Source organism: Lolium rigidum, chromosome 4, assembly GCF_022539505.1.
Source record: "Lolium rigidum isolate FL_2022 chromosome 4, APGP_CSIRO_Lrig_0.1, whole genome shotgun sequence".
NCBI lineage: Eukaryota > Viridiplantae > Streptophyta > Magnoliopsida > Poales > Poaceae > Lolium > Lolium rigidum.
The window spans coordinates 92,593,907-92,617,839 of NC_061511.1; the positions used below are offsets into that span (position 1 = coordinate 92,593,907).

The 23,933-nt window shown below is 45.6% G+C and overlaps 1 protein-coding gene and 1 pseudogene across 1 annotated transcript; one reads left to right on the top strand and one right to left on the bottom strand.

Moving 5' to 3' along the window:
- Positions 1–607: 607 nt before the first annotated feature.
- On the top strand, positions 608–2,784 carry LOC124708322 (annotated as a pseudogene).
- Positions 2,785–4,235: 1,451 nt separating this feature from the next.
- LOC124706001 (LOB domain-containing protein 30-like) lies at positions 4,236–5,653 on the bottom strand. Its single transcript, XM_047237678.1, has 2 exons — positions 5,348–5,653; positions 4,236–4,652 (listed from the first exon to the last, which is right to left on the bottom strand). The coding sequence occupies exons 1-2, from the start codon at positions 5,651–5,653 to the stop codon at positions 4,236–4,238; spliced, it is 723 nt and encodes a 240-aa protein (XP_047093634.1).
- Positions 5,654–23,933: the final 18,280 nt, after the last annotated feature.

Genomic DNA, 23,933 nt, shown 5'->3' on the forward strand with positions numbered 1-23,933 from the left:
TGCTCTTTGCAGCGAGCGCACGGTCCCGTCGCCCACCCATTCTCCCTCCGGGCGTATGCGTAATTTATCATCCCTTTTCCTCTTTTTACTTGGCCCGATTGAAGTTCTTGGATTGGACCCTGGTCCCTGGACATAGGTTGACATGAAGCTTGCATTTAAGCTAATCCCCACTGACCACTGTGGATTCTACACCAATTTCTTCCCCCTTTGTGTGTGTACTGTGTTGGGCACCGGTTCTGTAGTATGCCAATCAGAGAGGATTGGGATGAATCCAAGCGGGCAGTTTTTTTTTTCTGATCACTCTGCAATGTCGCATACGTCTTCTGGGCATTTATCTTCCTTTTTGTGTCATATAAATATGTCTTTGATCGTCATTTTGATATCCTTACATTGGCAGATCATGTTTGATCAGGTTGGAAATGCCAGATTTCAGCTGTTCCCTGCAAACATGTACATTCTGCTCTACTGTAATGTAAGTATTACTTACACCGGAACGTGAAAAAAAAGTTCAGTTAATTCCTCACGCAGTATCTGTGACACCCAGACCTCGTGCTATTTACTGAAGGTGGCCAGAATATATGCAGCAAAGAACAATGAGAGGAAACGGAGACGCTCCTGCAATATGTCCAAAGGTCCTACACTGAATGGTGAAGACACTTCTTCAAGCAACAGCGAAAATCCCACTAGCATCCTTGAGGTCACTGAGTTGTTACTAGTGATGAGAAACCTGCAGGTGCCCCAAGGAGTGCTGTTCTTCAGTCCTGCACTCTCACATCTGGCTTGCTGCTTGCGTCTGGTCTTGTTCTTCGTGAGGTAAACATTGGTTTTGCAGTGGTTGCAAAGCTAGTATTATTTCAACAAAAGACCAGCTATTGGGAGCACCAGACTTTCTAAAGCACGTGTAATGTTGTACTCTGTAGGATGGCAGGGCATTCCTAGTAGTAACCCGACATGTCATACTGTTTATTTTCAGGTATCACACATTGCATCTTCAAATGGATGGCCATTTGCTGACTCTACGGTTGTATCATGTCAGTAGTTTGCTCCTTGTTCTCTCACAAAATGAATGAGAAGTCATGTAATGGTGTCGATTCAGCTAAACGCCCCCAAGCATACTAATCTAGTGCTGTTATGCAGTTAATTCTGAAAGTTGGCATCTCGAATTGGTTGCTGGACTCGTAATACTGATATCCTCTACCAGATACATTTTACTACAGACATGGCCAGATTTCAGAGATTCCAGTGAAGCTGCAAATACACAGGTATGTACAACCTTTGAATAAAGTCTCTTTTGCTCTATAAGTGCTTTGTTAACATGCATTTTTTTCTTCGAGCATGTACATAAATGCACGTCATCCTGTATTATGAGAACTCGCCAAAATGGTGCTAGCCTTACAGGAGAACCCTAAACCAAAACCAAAACAAGCAAACAAAAGTGAAGAAAAAATTATAAACTGAGAACTGTATACCTCATCAACTGAACACCTTAAGATGCAAATATTTTAGTCTTTCCTCTCTCATGAAGTCGCCCATTATCGAAAAATGAAGTCGCGTGCAATGAGAAGTTCACAACCATTCTGCTGAAAGGTGTAACATACAGAGTTCTCAATATGCTTATCATTTGGTGTGTTATCTCAAAGAAAATGTTTTTGGAGTGTATTGCATCAGCCAATCTCAGCTATACAGGAAGCAAAAATTTCTTGATATACATTCCCCCAGACATCAACCAATGCTCTGTTTTATGAACTAGGCGCAAATTGAGAATTTTACATCCTCTCATCGTGTACTCATGTCAAGTTGCACAATTGTTATAATTACCCCAGAGCTGATCTCTTAATTGCTTTCACAACCTGAGCTTTTTGTAAACAGCCAAAAATTATTATTTGCAATCTGCTATTTTTCTGATGTCACTGTCAACTTAACTCGACCCTGGCAAACTTACTTAGTATTATTAGCCAGTGCAAGTCCCTTTGCTACAACTCTAACTTTAGATGATTTTATTCTTTCCTACTAGATCCTAACTTCCCTGGAGCCTCTCGATTACATCGTGGTTGCTTGTCTCCTGGAATAAGTGAGGTAAGCATATATATTTATTTAAAATGTTTTTGCAGAATTGTTTCTTTTCTCCAGAATAAATCTTCATGTTTAAAAACTTTCGATATATCAGGAGCTCCTGTTTCGAGGGGCATTGATGCCAATTTTCGGACTGAACTGGTTAAGTGTCCTAGTAGCCGGTGCCTTTTTTGGTGTTCTTCACTTGGGTAATGGCAGGAGATACTCATTCGCAATCTGGTAGCCGCTCCCGCCTGCAGTATTTTCCTGCATGTTTACAATTCACAGTTCTTGAAACATGCCAGTTACCACCCTTTTCTTATGTGGGAGTTACCACCCAAACTATTGCTTCTGTTTCTTACATCTGATTTTCCTTTTTTGTGTTTCCAGGGCAACATTTGTTGGCCTTGCCTATGGTTTAGCAACCATAGCTTCATCAAGCATCATAGTCCCAATGGCTTCTCACTCCATAAATAATATTATTGGAGGCTTACTTTGGCGCTTCACCAACAACTCAGAAAGAGAAATGTAGATTGGACCTTAGTACATCTTTTGGCAAAACTTTTCATTTTCAAGTGTTACTTGTAGTTTCGCAGTTGCATAGACCGTTCAGTTCCTGTCGTACTTGCTCGCTGGTACTTTCAGTTACTGCATGTGTTATCTGTGGATGATACTATTCTTCAGTTAATTTGAGGGTGAATTAAGCTAGTGATTACTATTTCACTTGCGTCATATTATCTTTCATGCCTTTTGAGCTGCTCCTGCTGGTACTCTGGCTTATACCGACCTTGAAACGTTATTATTTAACAAGAACCAGCAAGGTACATCAGATATTGTCCGATTCAGAAATGTTGCTTCAAAGTGACAAATATAATGTGTTATCTGAAAAATAACATACAGATAAACTGCAAAATAAAGGTTTCCTGGAGTTTCCATGTAGTTGAAACTCAGACACTCTGATGTACTATATATTACAAAATAACGCTGAGACAGCACACAGGAAATAGCTCATGCTGTGTTCCCAAGAGGGGGGCATGAAGAAACATTCTGATACTGTTTTGGGGCTTCAAACTATTTGCAGCACTTTTCACACACAGGTGGAAACCTGTGAATGTTGCAGTAGCAGCAGGCCACACTGCAGTAGTTGTTGCAACCTGTAAATATTATCAGTCCACAACTGTCATCTCTGCACATCTAAGTTTCAGGAAATCCGCCAAAAGGAAATTAGTAACACTTGCAAATGAAAACTTTAAGGGAAATAAATTTCAGTGCAGACAAGGAAATTAGTAGTTTCAGTATGACTTGTAACAATATACTCTGCAACTTTTTGAAGACTAGGATTAACAAATACATGGCACTATCTTCCAATCGCCATAAGCGTCCTAAAACATGCATAAGCTGTGAAAATCACGATGAGAGAGTTTAAGAAGATTACCACTTATAACAATGTATCGAGACTTGCGCGCATTTCTTGAGGTAGCTGCAGGTAAAGGTGGTGCGAGAGAAAGAAACCCGAGGGTCGACAGCAGAAGGCAAGCGACGAGAACTATTTTCATCAAAACTGTCTTGTCACCAGCAGTAGCAGACATCTTCAGCTTGGTTGGTTCAGCAACATCAAGGCTCAAGATGATAGATATATACGTGTTTAAGCTGGTTGTTCAGTGTCCTGGTGGCAGGTGAGGGTTAGGGAGGAGGGACGAACAGTAATTCATTTCCATTCGCTAAGCCAAGATTAGCTTTTGTGAAGAGGTATTAATATTTGTGCCATGTTGAGTTGTTAAGTGTTGCAATTAAGGTGTGGTAGAGTTTATTGTTTTAATCTAATACGATAATATTGCAGGTGGTATGCATGCATCAACGGACTGATCAGTGGCGAGAGCAGAAAACGAGTAATTCAGTTTACAAAGTGCAAATGCCAAAACTGCAATGTAATGTAGAAATTGTACTCCTATATCAATCAGTAAATTGGAAATTGCTTAATATTCCAGCACTATCTCCTCCCACATCTTCTTCGTCGCCTTATCCATCTCATATATCTCACCTTACAGCCATGAATTCGGTTGACATTTTCTCAAACTACAAATTTATTATCATGTAACTAATCCTCTCTCGACAATACATGAATGGTTGCATATCCCTGATCAGTCAGTTGACTCAGTTCACCTGCGAGGCAGACAGTCTCTTCACTGTGTGCGCGATGGCCTTTGGGGCCTCGCTCCCGCCGATCTCCGTTGGGACCGTTCCAAGAGCTCCCTGGCCAGGGCTTGCAGGTCGCCACCGTCGGTGCGGCTGTCACCGGAGCCGGAGCCCTCTCCCATTTGGTCATATGGTTGTTGGAGTAGCGGCTGTTGGTGTTGGTGCTGGTGTTGGTGTTGGTGTTGGTGTTGCAAGTCCCACTGGGACTGCGTGGGCTGTGCGAAGAGCGATGACAGGTCGTTGCCGCTGGCCGGGACGTTCGACGACGACGGCAGGCCGGAGACGGAGAACGCGGTGGCCATTGGCACGTGCGGGAAAGACGGTGGCGGAGGCGGTGGCGGTGGCACGTCCAGCGTGGCGAGGTAGGCTTGCAGGTAGGCGACCCCGGCCTGGAGGTTCGCCACCTGGAGGAGATCATTCAATCCATCATGACATGCACCATGGAAGTTGACGAGTTAGATCAGATCACTGAAATGGATGCAAAGCTCACATTATATGTTTCTTGGCATGCAAACACGACTAGCATGGTCGAATGAAGCAGCAGATACCTCAATGAAATCTAATCTCTTGTTGCCTAGTAAAATGCGTTGCTATCTATCTAGTATTTTTTGTGTAGGAAATTGGTGGATTCTATCTGAACCACTCTCGATTTTGGATTACAAGAGACTGATACTAGCTAGGGCCTAATTTCGTTCTTGGTTTCATCTCAAAAACCAACATAGCTACCAGAGATTTACGGTGATATCATAAATTTACAGATTACGTATGAAGACCTAAAAGGGAGAGGAAAGATACTATGGTAGATGTTCCAATTAATGGTGAGACGATGTACATCACGGGTAACGGAAAGATCCTTCCTCATCAACTCCATTGGCTTGCTTGACTTTCTAGCCTCCTCCCAAAAGGAGCCCCATTCCAAACAAAACAAAACCCCAAAACCCAAAATGGAAACGAAACACATCCAAGTGCACACCAACAACTCAAGATCCATCGATCGTCGTCTCCCTTCCATTCCAATGACGATCGAGAGAGAGATAGATAGAGACCCTAGCTATAGCTAGCTAGCTAGCTAGCCAGGTGATGTACTTTACAGACGCACCTGTTGCTGGAGGGCGGAGATGTGGTTGACGCAGCCGTAGACGGGGTCACGGAGGCGGGCCTGTGCCTCATAGCAGACGGTGACCACGGCGTCCATGCGCTTGTTCGCAGGGATCTGCAGGAGGAGCTTGGACAAGTTGCTGGCGCCGAACACCCTGTGCACCGCCGAGAAGTGCGCCGCCCCGTGCTCCGCGTCGAAGTAGGGGGCGAAGATGCAGCCGGCCATGCACCTGCGCCGCAGGAACTTGCACGCCCCGCACGGCCGTCCACCGCCACCGCCGCCACCGCTCGATGAGCCGCTCATCATTCTCCAAGGAAATGGCCTAACCTAGCTCCTAGCCCCTCGTTAGCTTACAAGGGTTAAACCTTGCAGTTTCTTACAGCTGAGCTAAGAGAGACTTGACACGAATGTTAGACGATGCGGTTTACTGGCATAGGACGGCAGGGAAGGTGAAAATGCACAGCCAAGTGATGTGGGTTTGCTTGTCCCATTTGCTGGAGGGTGGTGTCGATATATATAGCCTGTTAACCATTAATAGTTTCCAATTTTGCGTTGCTAATCCTTCAGCTGGGATTTTCTATTACGCGCTTATTTTGGCGCACATGTATTAATGACGACCTAGACTTTAGAGCCAAGGCAGCTAGGCAAGAATGGGGTTTTGCATCTTGAACAGAAATAGATTTCAGAGCACGTATCATGCTAGAGAAGACACCATTTTTTTTAGCTCATCACATCATCATCATCTAGAGAAGTAATAAATGCATGTCCTTATCTCTTAGTATTGTCATCATTAGTAATTAATGGGTATTAACAAAGTTTTAATGAATAATTATGCTACTAAGGAAATACATGCGATACAATGGAGAAAATAAGCTTCTCTGTATTTTTTAATAAATCATCTCTTAGCTAAGCGAAGTTAACCTTCTCTTTCTTCGTTTTCTTTGTTTCCAAATAAGTAAAAACTTCAATCGTGGTACATGGCGGAGCCAAGATTTTCAAATGGCGAATATAGAGTGTTGAAAAAATCTAACATGGCAGGGCAGGCATGAAAGTTTACGATAACATCAACAAAACTAAAATTTGGTTTTAGTAGCGGAAATATTTTATTATATTACAAAAACAAACTTAAAAACTTACTGGTTAGGTGTGTGAAATTCAACACACACGTAAATCATGAGGGTCGCTATCCACTACCAAGTCTCAATCGAAGCAAATGAACCAGTAAAGTAATGCAAATTTTTGCCTAAATTTTGATCAATACTAGAAGTTAACAATGAATCAATCAGTAGGTTATGGATTCCCAAATCAGAAGGTGGAAATAATTAGAAGACTCACATTGCCGACTCGCAGCCGGCCATCGGTGTCTAGCTTCCTGCCGAATGCGAGAGAACGAGGGGGTGAGAAAGGATTGGTCACTAATGCCACACGCCGATCTTCAAGTCGGGATATGGTCGGCCGGGGGCGGGATGGGTTGTGGCAGTGCGAGTGTGCGCCGCTCCTGCGCCTGTCTTGCCTTGGCTCTTGCGAATTGAATGGTTAGCACAGTCTCGATGTGCCAGCGGCCTTGCGGTTTGTTGGGGGCAGGGGTTGTGGTAGTGCAAGCACGTGACGCTCTAATGCTCGGCTCTTGCGACTAGAAGGGTTAGAATAGTGTCGCTGCGACAACGGCCTTTTTGAGAAATGCCTATCTACAATGCACATAGTAACCGTCCATATAGTTTGAGACCGAACAACTGACCAACCATATTTACTGTAATTCCCTTTTATGCAGGTTGGATGGCCGTTTTTTCCCGTATTCCTCCAATTACGTCACATCCATGTGTCCGCTTTAGTCCATATTGTTGATACCTTTCCGATACTACATGCATTCGATCTCTCCTATCACCTCCTTTTAATTGTTTCTCCTGATTACCATCCACACACTATCGGTTGCAAGCTTACCGGTCTCGTATCTTCTATCAAGCTTCCATTTTCCTACCCTGCCACTCTCTTTTCTAACCCCCCATCTTCGTATGTGATTCAACATCCCTAAATTTATTTTTTCCTTTCCCACTTTTCCTTGTGTTTCTATCTGCAAAGATTAAAACACAATTTTATTTCATTTTTCCATTTACATTTCACAATTTATAATAATGTGCCAAAATTTGTCGCAATGGTGCATCTTTGCATGGCAATTATTTTGCGAAATAGTGTTTACAAATTTTTGTAAAAAAAATATTATTCATTTTCTAAGTACCAAAAATGGGGGGGGGGGGGGTGAGGTAGTACAGAAAATTGTGCAAAATGGGATCACTCCAATTTTCGCACAAACTAGACCATATTTGATTGACGAGTCCTATCTTATAATGAATTATTAACCTCCCAGGATACTTTTGCCCAATTAAATGACTTTGCGTTGATTTGTAGAAAGTAATTCAAAATTGACCTCCAAGTGTGTAATGTCATTTTCTCATAATTATTCACAAAAACGTTTTAGTACACAAATAGTAACTATATAGAAGAATCAATGGTTGGTTTTAACTATTCAACCCCTTGCTATGAACAGTCATGCTAGCCATTTGACCCAATTTTGAAAAAAAATGAAGAAAATGCAATCTTGCACATATAGTATTTTATGTGTACATGTTTGCTCGTAAAAATAACAAACTTAGAATATGGCAATTTAAAAAACAAAATGGGCTATGATGCTTGAACCTTGATGGCTTTCAAGTCAAACGGACTCGGAGCATATATAATGTATAGTGTTAGCTTAGAGAAAATGGGTTATTTTAGCTCAGGCTGATCATAGTGACTGATATCATATAAATCATTCATAGGATGCTAGTGTATGATATATTATGCATGGTGTCATGTAGTACTATCATAGTATCACTTTTTTTCCCTTCATGGTGATGTTAGTCTTCTCTTAGAGGTGCCACGTTGGTTTCTTTTTAGTTGGCACAGAAAAATGAATAGTAGGTCCCAAGCCCTAGTAAAGGAGGGGGTTGTAATAGGCTTGGCAAACCAACGTAAAACCCAGTAAAATTTCATTGGGGCGTAACCCTCTTAACGACGCTCCATATCGAAACATGGGTGCGGTATTAAATGAGCAAGGGTCAAGGCACCATGTAGTCATAAGTGAGCAAGGGTCTTTTCATCTCCCTATCTCAATGGATGCGAAGAGGGCAAGGAAGCTAGCCGAAGCAAATATGTTGCAAATGGGTAGTTGGAATGTAGGATCCTTTATCCATACCTTTCCAATCGCGATAGGACTACATCAAGGGTCGGCTTTGAGTCCATACATGTATTCCTTAGTGATGGATTGTGGTGACCCTGCATACCACTGCATGTTGTAGTATGTCAGTCGTTGACGTAACATGTGCGAAGTACCAACCTGCAAATATTACATCCCTCAGAGTAGTACAACAGAAGCATAGCTGGTATTTATTTCAGTCACTTAATATTACGAGCCATATAATTACATCATATTGGAGCTCCTCATGGATCCATAGAGGTTTACTCCTAGGTTCATGGTGAACCCTACTCAACTTATACAATATAGGTCTTAAAAGGTTTAACATTATTCAACTCGAGCAGTTAAATACTATAGAGTTCGTACTGCTCGACTACTACTACTACTGTAGTTGCTTAAGCTTGTTCTCCTTCTGGAACCTCCCCAGTTGTGTACACTATCAGATAGTCAACCCCATCTACACCTCCAGAGAGGTCTGGTTCTTCATAGCAGATCCCATCTGCTCAATCTTGTCCTTCATTGGCCTACTCCAGGTGATTCTGACAATCTAAGCATGGGATTATAAGAGGTATGAGTACGAGCGTACTCAACAAGTTCATTATAGGAAAGAGGTGTTTAATGCACTAGCTACGGTATTAGACCATAAAGTCTAACACCAATGCAGGTTTTCATAATCATCTCTTCAAATGGTTGCTTTTATTCAGAAGAACTATGTCCGTTAGCCTTCACCGGGTGTCTAGAAGTTCATGGAGTTCCTTTCCGGCATCGTTCGCAGTTCCAAATCCCGGAACAGGGAGACAGGTCACGATTCATTACACTCTGCAGAGGTGTGTTGCTTTACCCATAAGAGATCTTAACATTGGTGCCAACCGGGCAGCTTTCCCGTTCACACTTCCGTGGTGTGAGCCCCGGTATAAGGTCCTTGTCAATCATTGCATTCCCCCGCGACCTCGCACACCCACCCTTTGTTGCAATTCCGACCTTGGGTCCTCGCCGGTCAGCGTATCCATTGGATACCATCCGACCTCGACTACTATCAGGTTTCACGACCTTGATACCTTCGCCGGTCGTTGCAACCCCTCATAGACCGCATTACCGTGGGGAATTAGAATGGGATCCCCACCCACCGGTTGTTCTCGCAAGACACAACTGCTACGGTAAGCGCATCCGTTGATGTACGAAAGGAAGGAATACAACTGACTACTCCATCACACTCCAGATCTTATGGTTAACACGGGTATTACGGCACAAGAATCACTGGACGACATTTGTTGTTAACCTAGATGTATATAAACCCTTGCAATGGAACCTCCACCATACTCATACCATGGTTCCATTGCCCACCACATAGTCATATTCATAGTTATGAAATTAGCATCTTTGCTTTTCATGCAAGAGTGATAAGTATAGTACTTTGCAAGTAATTTGATAAAAATACTCAAAGTAACATGAGCAAGCGACGAACTTGCCTGGTGACTGCAAGGTAGTGCAGTTGGATTGTTTGGACTGACCATGGTCCTCTGTTTCTCAAAGATGGCATCATTGTCCGATAAGGGCAATGGTTAAAGATTCAAATATGCATGCTTTCTACTTTTAGGGTTTGGTTCCCCCCTTCCCGATGCTTAATGATTTAATGTCGAAGGTGGCGAATAAGAATAATTTAGGAATACTCCTTAAGAGTGAAAATATTATCTTGGAATGTTTCCAAGTTTTGTTTAAGTCCAAAATAATTTATGGACTTATTTAATCATTAAAAATATGGGTTTATTTTTAATGATATTTTATTAATTCATTATTCATTGAATTTAATAATGGTTAATATTTATTTGTTTCAAAAATTCTATTCCATATTTATTTATGATAGAGAATAAAATTTTAAGTGGTTTGCATATTTTTCTCTATTTTTAGAGCTATTTATAATTTATGGTATTATTTCAAAGTTTTTCTTTTAAATAAAATTGTGAAATGACAATATTGCCCGTGGGCCCACCTACCAGGGTCAACCCGAATGGGTTGGGCTCAACCCGCTTGGCCTGGTCCAGCCCACTCGGTCGCACCCACTTCTTCTCCTCCCCCGCATCTAACCCTAGCTCTCCTCGCTCCCGCGACGCCACGGTCGCCTGCACCGTCGCCGATTTATCCCGGCCATCTCCGACGGTCTCTGGCGACGAGATCGGGCGCTTTCGCTTCGCCGGTCGAAGGCGCACCCAACTGTCCGCGTCGATCTGTGATTGGTGGCCTCCTTCGCTCGCCCCAACCCTATTGCAACTAGGGTTTGCGGTGCTCGCGGCGATTCGCATCGAGCTGACATTCCTGGGCGCCAAGGTGATGCTCAGCGGCTCGTCGGAGTCGTGTTGGGGCTGTTGTGCTTGGCGTGGCTACGGCTTGGTCGCGGCTTGGCGTTGTCGTGGCCAGGCTTGTGCCGCCGTGCCGTCGTGGTGCGTCTGCAGCGCTACTGCCTCCAGTACATGCCTCCTACCTCCTCTCTCTTCTCCTCTTCATCTCCTACCTCTGGAGTTACTGGCCAGGCTTCCCTCTTGGGGATTCTGGCCATGTTAGGCTACTGTTGTTGTTGTGCTGGCCATGATGTGCTTCCTGCTTGCTGCTGCTATGCTATAGGTTGATTGGTGCTTGCTTGACCTGCTCTAGCTGTTGTATTTGCTCTACTGCTTCATTACTGTCATAGGATTGTCCTTATGGCTTATTGCTATTGCTACTGTAAGTTGAGCAAGCTTTGCTTGCTGCTATTGCTCTAGCCTCTCTGTATAATCTCTAATGGCATCAATTGGCTACTGCTACAAGCAGTTCTTGCAATTTGCAAGTGCCAATCATATGTAGGTGTGGTGGCAGTGATGCTCTAGCTATTTCTAGGCATGCTTGGTTGGCTTGTTGCACAGATTCATCAATTCCTTGATGATGTGCTTCTGGATACAATTATAATTTGATATTATGATGCTTTGTGGAGAAATGGTTGACTGTTCTGTAGATGTTCAGTAACTTTGATGAGTTACTGATGTTGTGGCTTGTGTTTGCATGCTCTAGTTGATCATGTGATCACCAGTTGCTTGACAATTACTTATTGGCTGCTATAACTATGATTGTTACTTGATATCTTGTATTACTATTGGGTTGCAAAGCTGCTCACCATGTGCTGGTGTGTTCTCAAGCTTGTAAAAGCTTACTGGTGGATTCAGTTATGTGTTTGATGCTTATATAGCATCCCTGTATACTTGTTTGTTGCTTGATTCAATTATCTGTGAGCTTTATCATGTTTTGTTAATTATTTAGGATGGACAGCTTATGCAGTAATGATTTTTTTGCTGAAATTACTTGAGCTAGAGGGATGCCAACCATTGTTGGGGACCCTAGATCTTCTTTGAACCCATCTGGGTGATGATACAATTGCTTGGCTTGAGAGTTTTGTGTTTGAGGTGACCCTAGCAGTATTTATCTGCTGTTTTTGGGTAGCTCCCCTCTCTGTGGCTTGATGTGGCTTGATAGATGCTTGCTGGGTGATCCTTTTTTGGAATTTCCAGTAGCTTTTGATGTTGAAAATCAATAGACAATAATTTGTATTTATTTATAATGGTTTAATGAACCATTTAGTGCTAGGTGAGTTGGGCTAGCTGGCTGTGGATCAAATCCTTGCTTGATTCTTTGGTTTGTTGTAGTGGTGATACACTTGAATTGACCAATCCTTCACTAGGGTTCATCTCTTCTGGCTAAATCCCTATTTTTCCAACATCCAATGGTTTACACCAAATGATGATGCAAACAAGGTATTCCTACCCTTTGGCTTGTGTGTGTGATGCACATGCTTATATTATGAGCAAAACTGATGCTTGCTCATGAGTTTGTGTGTATACCTCACTCCAGCTCCTAGAATTTGTGTTGCTGTAGAGGTTTTGTGTGCTCTTGGTGATGTGCTTGTCCTTGCCCTGCTCCTACTGGTTTGCTGGTGATCACTGTGAGCTCCTACTCCATGTTCTTGATCAACAGCAAGCTATCCTTGGTGGATTGAGTTGCTGGGTGGCTCTGGCTACTATATGTTCTTCCTGTTCTAGCAGTTCTTACCTTGCTGGTTGTTGTGTCGATGGAATCTAGGGTATGGTGACTGAAAAGGTTATATATCCTTCTTTGGTCACTTCCTTGGTCGACAACCAGGCACTTTGGCTTGGTGACTAGCCATTGGGAATGTGTGTTGGTGCTCATGCAAGAATCCTTGTGAGCTGCTTACACTGCTCATGGTTGGTACTTGTGTGTGAAGATCAGCTCGGCTTATTTGGTGTTATCCTTCCCAATTCATATTTCTTTGCTAACCTGCCAAGTGTCTTTGCCACTTGGCCTAATGGTCAAGTTTGTTTGCTCTTTGTGTATGCAGGGTTCAGGATGTTGATCAAGGATCTCTCCTTCAAGTTTTTGATCAAGAATATCAAGCTGATCATTTAGTGTAGTTTAGCTAATTCTTATGCATTGTAATTTTCCTTTAATTTCTTTTTCATTTTTCAATTCCTGAAATGTGTTATGTAATATTTAATTCATTGGAATATTGTAATTGACAATGTAATTATGTGTGATTATCAATAAAGCTCAAGTTTCTCTAATGAGCTTTTCATAAATTATTTGTATTCTTTTCATATTCATATTTTCTAATTTATAATATTATTATATGAATTATTCCTTATTTCAGTTATAATTTAACTTAGGCATGCATCTTAAATATGTGAATTGCATATGTTCCCCTCTCTTCTCAAACCCTAATTTCAGAGGAGATCATGTCCAAGTTTGTCGCACTCTCGAAACCCTAACCCTAGCTGGTGTCGAGAGAGAAACTTGTTCCCTCTTAGGTGTTATGAAATTAAGCGCGAAATTTTCCCTAGTTTTGTGATGCAATGCACAACCCTTTTCTAATTCTACCCCGCAATCGTCTCGAATCCTGAGATATTACATGGATGAGGTGATGAAGCATATACAAGAAGATATTCCTTGGTGTATGCTCTTTGTTGATGATGTGGTGCTAGTGGCTGAGACCAAAGTTGGCGTAGATAGCAAGTTACAGCTATGGAGGCACACTTTGGAATCAAAGGGCTTTAGATTTTTTTAACGTGGATTTAGAATTAGTAGGACCAATACCGAGTATTTGCGATACGATTTTAGTGGTGTTAGGTGTAAATAAGGAGATGTTAGTTTAGAAGGACAAATAGTGCCTAAGAGGGACACCTTTCGATACTTGGGATCAATGACGCAAAGCAATGGTGATATCGATGATGATATTTGCCACATGATCAAGGCGGGATGAATGAAGTGGCGACAAGCAGTTGGCATCCTATGTTACAAGAAGGCCACAAAAGTTAAAAGGTAAGCTTTATAGGACGACAATCAGATCGGCAATACTATACGGAGCGGAATGTTAGTACACTAAATGACAACACATGACGTGGGCATTACCCTTCGGGTAACCAATGTTGTTCTACCCTGCACGGTCCAACTGGAGGCCCATGAAGGTACCCGGTGGCAAGATGGGCCACTAGGGCGGTGCGGCGGAAGATTACTTGGAGAACAAGGCAGAGAAGAAGCCGAACAAGGAAAGATTGGAGATAGATCTACTGTAAACCTACTCGTACTCGATTAGACCTCTCGGGACCTGGCCACCTATATAAAGGCCAGGAGAGGGGCTATCGAGGGACACAATCAACCTTAGCAATATTAGCCAACGGAAGCTTAGAACTAGGTTACCCTAGCAACTAGCATCTCGACGAGATTATAGCCGAACTATTCGGCACCCCATTGTAACCTGTTTTCATCATAATCAAGAAGCAGACGAGCAGGACGTAAGGGTTTTACCTCATCGAGGGCCCCGAACCTGGGTAAATCGCTCTCCCCGCTTGTCCGTGTACCGATGTCTCGTGTCGGCCTGCGGGATTCCATCAACCCTAAGCCCCTATCGGAGGGCATTGCCGAGGAGTACCCTCGACAATTGGCGCCGTCTCGTGGAAACCCGTCGGCACAAGGGAGGGCATCGGCAGATCCGATCATGACACCGGCGGCTTCGCCGGTAGCTTCATCAGCAGCTTCGTCGACACCATCGTCACCAATCCTGGGAAGCCCGATTCGATTCGGCTCCTACGAGTTTACTCCACACAGCGATTCCTCCCGCTCGAACTTTTCAGATCTACAAGGGAACATGGAGATGACCTTCGGCAGCGTCCACTACAACGTCAACGCGAGAGGAATCCTTCGATTCGTCGGAATCCCCCACTTCCGGATCGACGGGTTCAAGCGCGTCACTCGATCCGTCGGCTGGGGCGACGGGATCGACGTGCTCACCCGTGCCCTCGACTCCCGGCTCGGTGTCCTCCATGTCGGTAGGGTCGGATGACTCCTCATCCTCGAAACTAACTTCGTACTACTGCCCGAACCGCGACACCGGGCACGGGCTGGGATCAAGCGACACGCCGTTCATCCGCAACGCCCGGTATTCATCGGGAGAGGACAGGTATCGACAGCATCATCCGGGGAACCGCCCGAAGAACGGCACACCATCGAGGTTTATGTCGCCAATAACACGGGAAACGCAAGGCGCGAGAAGAGACGAGGACCATACCCCCGTTCCGGTAGAAGGGCAAGTTTTGAAAACAGCGCCAGCAACCGCGACAGCGATTACACCATCGCGGATGAGGAGTGGGCGGCAGCAAGGGCAGCGGTACTCAACAACACGCCGCTCCCCGCAGGAACTTCGGTTGGAACCCTCAATGCTTACCGCTCCATACTAGAGAAAAACCGGGAGCACCTGTCGAAAGAGCAAGCCACCCTTGAGAGACGCCTATCTGCGGCGGATCGATCCAGCGAACGGCGAAGGGGCTCGCAAGGGAGTGCCTCCCGAAACACTCACGGAACAGGCAAGAACCGGTCAAGACTATCCAGGCTTTCAGAAGATGACGCCAGAGAAATAACGTCGAATCTGACCAAATCCTTTATGACTATGGATACCGCCGGCATGCCACGGCCGAAAACCGTTGCAGGAGCAACGGCCAACCTCGCCGCATACCTCATCAACCAGCGCCCTGAAGGATCCATGGCTCAAGCTCATCGAGGTGCCCTGGAGAGTCTCGCAATATTGGGGAACAACCTAGTCCCGCCAAAGAAAGGACCACCGTCCAAGGCGATGGGTCGAAACATCATGCGAGAGATGCTCGAGACGAAATCACCCAGAGCAGGATCGACAAAGCAAGGCGGCGACGCGCCGCTAGGAAGGACGACGACAGCGATTCTTCGGATGAAGACCAGGAGTATGACGGCGAGCTCAGGGGAGCCGACTGTCTAAGTTACAAGATCCGCGAAACGATGCCGCCCAAAAAGTTCAAGCCTACCCCTACCGATGCCGCCAAGTACGATGGGCAGCAAGAACCAAGATCCTGGATAGACGACTACCTGCAGACCGTGATCCTGCACAAAGGAAACCGGATAGCGGCAATGCAATGCTTACAGACTTTACTTGAAGGATTCAGACACGGGCTCGGCTAAGGGGCTGCCGAAAGGTTCACGTTAAATCATGGGATGACCTAGTAGATGCCTTCGTCGCCAACTTCCAAGCAACATACAAGAGGCCCGTCGGGATCGAAGAGCTACGGAATTGCCGCCAGAAGCAGAAGGAGTCGATGCGTTCATACATCGGGAGATTCACAAAACTCCTGAATGCCGCCGAAGACGTATCTGTCGACAGAGCAATCGACGCTTTCAGCGACGGCGTTCAGCGGGAAAGCTACATAGAGGAACTTGGGCGCAAAAAGCCGAAAACCATAACCAAGTTAATGGAAATCGCCAACAGCTGGGCCGATGGTGAAGACAACGTTCGAAAGCCACGACAGCGCAGCGACGACGAAGAAGATGACCAGCCGAAACATGATTCGGGTGGTCGAAGGGATCGCAACAAGAGAAGGAAGAACCGCGATTACGATGACAACAACTTGGTGGCCGCAGGCTACTCGATCGGCGGGGTGATCGGTATGATGACAGAGCGAGACGATCGACAGGACGGTAATCGGAGCAACTCCGGGAACCGTGGCAACTATAAACCACGACAACAGAGAACACCCGAACTACCCTACGCTGAGCAGATCAACGCCCCATGGTACCTGCATTCATATACCGATTCCAAGGATGGTAAAATAAAGTCTAGCCACCTGCTCATGGACTGTCGGCAGTTCATCGATATGCATAAACTCATCCAGCAGGCAGGCCAGCAACATCTACCGCCACCACCACCACCCCCACCGCAACATCAGGTCCAGCAAGCTCAACCTCATCAACCCAACGAGGCATTTCCACCACCACGTGGGCAGATGAGCATGATCCATAGGACAGGTATCTCGAAAAGAGAGATGAAGAAGCTCACCGAGAGATCAACTTGGCGAAAGCATCATGGCAAACATCCCTGAGTACGTCGAATGGTCCTCTCGGAACACTACGTTCGGTCGAGCGAGATCACCCGATGACCATACCAAAACCAGGTCCACGCTTGCCTTGGTAGTCGAAGCACAAATTGGGGGGTTCAAGATGAGCAAAGTTTTCATGGATGGTGGAAGCGGGTTAAACCTGATATTTGTCGACACAATTAGAAGTATGGGGATCACCATGAACATGTTGGAAGAAACGAGACACCCGCTTCCACGGGATCCTTCCAACCGCACCGGGCTACTCTCTTGGCAAAGTCTACTCGAATGTCATCTTCGGCGGGGCCGACAATTCCGAGGAAGGAGAAGATCGAGTTTGAAGTGGTGAGCCAGGAGTCACGGTATCACGCTATACTCGGGAGACCAGCGTATGCCAAGTTCATGGTTGTGCCGCATTATGCATACCTCAAGCTGAAAATGCCCGGGAACAACGGGACAAACATCACAGTCTATGGAAGTTTCTCACGCTCGGACAATTGTGATCGCGACTTTCAGAGGATTGCTGCAAAGTTCGGGTCACAGCAAGAAATCGTCGACCCTCCGCCCAAGCTGTCTATACGAGAAATCAAGGAAGAAAAAGATGGCAGGGACACCAAGAAGAAGCCAGCCGCTCTCACCCTTAAAGCTTCGGCAGCAGAAGCCTCGACAACAAAGGGCTCGGCAGCTGATGGCACAGAAGGCTTAGGAGATAGCAAGACGATGGCAACCACCGCTCAAACCCCTGACGAAACGAGCAACGCTGCAGCAATCACTAACGCGGTGCAGAAGCCAGAAGAAGAGAAGAACCCCTTCCTCGACTAAGCAGTTTACTAGCTTTTATTCTCTTTTTTCCTTTATTATAATCAGGGCTTCCCCTTTTTCGCCCTCTAGCATCATGCTTACCTTATTAATAAGAGCTTAAGCCTTAATTCCTTGTTAAGCATTGCAGTAACGACAAACTTCTAAGCCCCATCACTATGCAAACATAGTACAAGGCAGAAGATCGCACTCCAAAAAAGCCTCTACAAGTGCTAAAGGACGTTCACCTTTCCCTCCGCTATAGATGCCTCTACGAGTGACGTAAATAGCAAGAGTTTGGAAATACATATAAACAACAACCCAAGTTCGATATTTTACTTATGGAAATATCAAAGGAACAACGGGCTCATCGGCAGAACCACTACACCCGAAATATTCGGGAGTGCCTGTCAAAATTTAAGACGGTTGAAAGCAAAGTTTCGCATACAACAGGTTTAGCAAAACCTGCAACACGAGCTGATCACTCAAATGATTTGCTAACCAACCAATATACATACATCTAAACGAGGAACTAAGATTCGCTCAAGACAAAACTTGCCAACGGCAATAACATGGTAAAAGTACATATGCATGTACCTACCGAATAAAAAGGCGTCATAAATCCAAACACTTGGATAAAATAGCCAAATTGTCTATTTACAAAACGGACATTTAAACCTTGAAATCACCCTTGCGGATTTTCTCCTTCTTCAGGTACCCTTAAGTTCTCCTCGAGTCTATCGACAATTATGTTGGCAGGCAACAATACCTTCGGATACAGTGCCTCCAAATCTCCAGTCGCGTTGGCAATCGACAGCAAACCTGCCGAAGGATAACGGGCAAGCACAAGGGCAAGTGTAAACCTGGCCCCCGCAAAAACCTGCGAACGTACCAAGTCTCGAATCTTCTTGGCATTACCAAATTCAGACATCAAAGTAAGGAGCGTCGGGGGAACTACGTTCAAAGGGAACATCGTCTTCCAAACAACCCTCATAGCTTTGTAACACTTGTCAAAGAAGTTGTGGACCTGCTGAACCCGATCCTGAAATTGCGCGATAGCCAAAGCCTTCGAGTGCTCCCGCCAGAAGATCTCTTCGGCTGAGGACAGCTGAGTTAATGCATTCACACGCTCGTGAATCCGTTTGTTCTCTTCTGCGCGGTTCAAAGCTATGACTGCCACGGAAATAAACAAAGGATTAGACAAGACATTTTCGACAAAAAGGTGCGAGAGATCAAGGAACTCACGAGTTCAAGCTCTCGGTAGCTTTATGTAGCTCGATAAGAGCGTACCGCTCCACGACGGCCGCAATCTCGCTCTTTTGTTGACAATCGCAGCCAAGGCATAAGTGCTTGCGCAAGTCCTTTTCCATCCAGGTGATCCGATCCTTCATCCGTTGGATCCGATCACCTTCGGAAGAACGCCCGAAGAGTCATCGACAAACGAGGGCACCGGGAAAACCTGCAAGCAAACAACGGTAAAAAGATGATGGATATGGACAAATTAAGCATCCAACGTAACTCCCATCGGGAGAAGTACAAGAAATTCCTATCAGGAGAAGTACAAATGAAGATATTATGGCAAAAGCATGTTGGCAACAATGCCAGCACAATGTTCATTACAAAACTTAAAGTTCTCGCGACAGAATAATGTTTTGTACTAGCCCAAGGATAAAATCGTTACAACAGTCAAGGAGCCTGAGTTTGAGTCGACAAGCTGGGGCCAGCCGATGTCTTTCCTGACGAAACTAGTTCAAGGAGGCTGGCGAGCACAAGTACGGGCGGACACCTGTAAAGGTGCTCAAGTCAACAAATCGCCCATCTTTTTCTTTCGGCAGCTCCTTAGTCATTTCTTCGATGTCGGCCTTAAAGCCGTAACCCATCATAAGTTGGAAGGCAAGGAGGGCACCATAGGTACGCGAGGTACGCTTGAATACCTCAATAACTTCCTTGGTGTCGACGGCAAAGGCATCAATCAGCTGCCCCAGAGTCTTCTCCTGCTTGATCTTTGGGAATATTATTGAATGCATCCGCGCCAAAGCACCCTTTCCTTTGTCAAGAAGCTCCCGGGTAAGCTGGTGGGTGGCAAGAACCATCGACACACCATTTGCCGGGGAGTTACTCGGAACTTTGTCCAAAGCAGTAGCAGGGATGCTGGCGGCTTCTGCAAGAAATACAATTGGAGGAAATCATTGATGAAGAAACGGATCCATAAAAAGTAATAATCTACAAAAGATGTGTGAAAAAGCTTACCAAGTAGAGCCAGGGCAGATTGACGAAGGAGTTCATCCTTTTCTGCTGCTCGAGCTTCCTCCTCCTTCAGCCTCTCTTTCAGCTTGCTCAGCTCATCTTTTAGGGAGTCAACCTCTTGGCGAGCTATGGCAGCCTTTTTGATGGCACCATCCAGCTTTGAAGAAGAAGACTTAGCCTCTTCCTGCAATCGAGCCCTGTCTGCCTCCAGAGAGGTAAATTGAGAGGCGAAGGCTTCTAAAGAGGATATCACACCTCGTAGATCCTTGAAGAAAGGGAATGTTTTGCAAAGATCATTAGGCAAGACACATTCCAAAAGATTCCTGTTAGACTCAAGAAAGACTTACAGAAGGAGGAGCTGTGGAAGCAGCAGGAGCATCTTTTCCTTTGGAAAGGGAGGAGGCAGTCGATGCTTGCGCCGCGGGAGCCGCTTTAGGAGTCGAAGCTTCGGAAGCTGCGGCGGCTGGCGAAACAGCATCAGATCTGACCCTCTTAGGTGGAGGCTCAGTGAAAGCATCGTCGCTACAAAAAGGATTTGATCGACCAAGTTATGAGAAGAATGTGAGAAGAGCAAGAAGCTGAAAGTAGTAAGGAAGGAAAAACACTTACATATCAAGAAGATCGTCTTCATTGGCGAAGCCGCCGATTGATCTCTTCGTAGGCGGAGCCCTGGTCTCCTCCGCAGCTGCATTAACAAAGGCATCATGATCAGCGTCATCATCGCGCACTGATCCCTCTATGTTGCAAGTGTCATCGGCTGATGGAAGGAGATTGGTATGAGCGGTTTCAGAATCTATCGGGTCATCGTGATCGCTTGTTGGGTTTGTATGCTCGACAGTATGAAAGTCAACAGGTTCTGAAGAGCCTCTTCCTTCGGAAATATCATTTGGAAAGTTATGTAAGTCCCCGGAGGCTATGAGGGTCTGCCAAAGAAAAGGCAGATGAGAACAATAATAATTATATCGATTAAGTAAATAAGCAGTATAACAAGAATTTGAAGAGGGAAGTTACCTCTGGAGGCGGATGATCGGCGTCAAAAGGAGTATACGGAGAAATAAATGGGATCGAGTCTTCTTGGCTGAAGAAAGTGAGACGACGGACTTCATCGAGCAGTTCCTTTTCCGACAGTTCGGCAGCGTTAATTCTGGTTTCATCCTTCGGACCCGAATACAACCACATTGGGCGAATTCTAGCCATAACTGGCTGGACTCGACGTTTCAGGAATACTGCCGCTACCTCAGTACCAATCATGGTTTGGCCATCAGCCTCTTTGATCCGAAGAAATCTGGCAAATAATTCGCCGGCTGCTACTTTTTCATCGGGAGAGAGAATATTTTTCCAGGAATTCTTAGGCTCGGCTTCAAGGACATCGACAAAGCGAGGAAGTTGAGATTCGGGTGACAAGGAATCCTTGGTGTAAAACCACTTCAATCTCCACCCTTGCACAGACTCTCTCATTGGGAAATTAAAGTAGTTGACATCCGAACGAGCTACAAATCCCACTCCTCCGGTGACAAAAGGCTCGTTACTACTGCTGTATCTCTTCACATAGAAAATCTTTTTCCACAACCCAAAATGAGGCTCAACGCCCAAGTATGCTTCGCAGAGGGTAATAAACACAGCAACGTGGAGGATTGAGTTGGGAGTGAGTTGCCATAGTTGGATTTCATAAGTTCGCAAGAGATGAAGGAGGAATTCGTGAACGGGAAGCGAAAGACCTCGATATAAGAACGACAAGAACATCACGGTAAAACCGAGCAGGAGGATTAGGTCGGGAAATCGCACCTGGAAAGATCACATTCCCCTCATCGGAGGAGATCAATCCCAGGCTTCGGGATCTCTTCTCGTCACGCCTGGTGACGGTCGAAGCTATCCAATCTCCAGGCCTGGCTGCTGAGCCCGGCGGCGCCGGCGGCGCCGGAGTTGGGGGAGGAGCGCCTTCCTTCGGAGGAATCAAGGAAGATTTGGCGGCGGTGCCTCCGCCCGTAGAGTTGGCGGCGGCGCTAGGGTTCTTCTTCTTCACCATCGCAAGATCTGGGAAAAGTTAGGAAGCACTGGTGGCGGCGCGAGCAGTTGTGAACGGGAGAAGAGGAAGAACAATGAAGGGATGAATGAAGGAAAAGATTAGGGATTTCTATCTCTTGGGAAACTTAAGGAAGGCCTCGTATTGTCAGTGGGCCTTTTCTCCAGTTAAATGATTGCGGAAATCGAGGAGGTGCCTCGCTAACCGTGTAAGAAGAGCAGGAATTGCTCGAAGACGAGGGCTGCGAGTCACGCCTTATCAGTCAAAATCAAGGGGACAGAAAAACGTCATCAATGACGTCATGATAGCATACGAAGAGATAAGAAAGTATCGGGTGATCAACTTGAGCCTACGCACGGATTGCGAGCATCCGCACCTAGGCTCGGGGGCTACTCCCATCGGGAGCGCTAGCGCGCACCCGATAGAATAAAGATTCGAAGGAAAGACGTGACTCGAGTCTGCACCTGGACGTGGACGCCCGTGCCCAGACTCGGGGGCTACTCCCATCGGGAGCGCTGAACGCGCACCCGATAAAACTTTTTTTCGCATTCCAGGATCATGCCCGGGGACTTGATTCTGTGTAGGGTAACGTTGTTTTGCCATCGGCAGTTAACCAACAAAAGTTGGGCACGTTATTCGTTATCCCTTGCATGAAGAAAATGTATCGGATGGTCTACAAAGACTTGCAGGAAAAACTTCGGCATGAGAAGATGTTCGAGTAGTACAACTTGAGTCTACGCACGGATTGCAAGCATCCGTACCTAGACTCGGGGGCTACTCCCATCGGGAGCGCTGACGCGCACCCGATAGAAGATAGAAGAAAGGCAAGGATGGTCGAGGAGAAGAACTTCGGAAGAAGACATGCTTTAGTCTCTACCCGAACTATGTTCGGCTAGACACTCGGGGGCTACTGACGTGGGCATTACCCTTCGGGTAACCAATGTTGTTCTACCCTGCACGGTCCAACTGGAGGCCCATGAAGGTACCCGGTGGCAAGATAGGCCACAAGGGCGGTGCGGCGGAAGATTACTTGGAGAACAAGGCGGAGAAGAAGCCGAACAAGGAAAGATTGGAGATAGATCTACGTCAAACCTACTCGTACTCGATTAGACCTCTCGGGACCTGGCCACCTATATAAAGGCCAGGAGAGGGGCTATCGAGGGACACAATCAACCTTAGCAATATTAGCCAACGGAAGCTTAGAACTAGGTTACCCTAGCAACTAGCATCTCGACGAGATTATAGCCGAACTATTCGGCACCCCATTGTAACCTGTTTTCATCATAATCAAGAACAGAAAGGCAGGACGTAAGGGTTTTTACCTCATCGAGGGCCCCGAACCTGGGTAAATCGCTCTCCCCGCTTGTCTGTGTACCGATGTCTCGTGTCAGCCTGCAGGATTCCATCAACCCTAAGCCCCTATCGGAGGGCATTGCCGAGGAGTACCCTCGACAACACATCCAACAGATGAGGGTTGCGGAGATGTGCATGCAACGGCGGATGTGTGGTCATACAAGAAATGACCAGATTAGGAACGATGCAATACGGGATAGGCTACGGGTGGAACCGGTTGACAAGAAGTTAGTCCAACACGACTAAGATTGTTTGGTCATATCCAGTGAAGGCCTCTGGAAGCACTAGTTAACAGTGGAATTCTAAAGAGCATGGAAAATACAAAGAGTGTTAGAGGATGACCGAAGCTGATATGGACGGAGGCGGTAAAACGATACATAAGGGCTCAGAATGTCCCTAAAATTTTAGCTCTTGATAGAACCACATGGATATCAACGATCCATGTGCCGAAATATTAGTTTACTTGTTTTTCATATATTCCTTTTTTTGGTTTCGTTATGT

Coding starts and splice junctions, on each gene's coding strand:
- LOC124706001 (XM_047237678.1), bottom strand. CDS start 5,653: ATGATGAGCGGCTCATCGAGCGGTGGCGGCGGTGGCGGTGGACGGCCG. Junction 4,653..5,347: donor TCTCCGCCCTCCAGCAACAG/GTGCGTCTGTAA, acceptor GATCTCCTCCAG/GTGGCGAACCTCCAGGCCGG.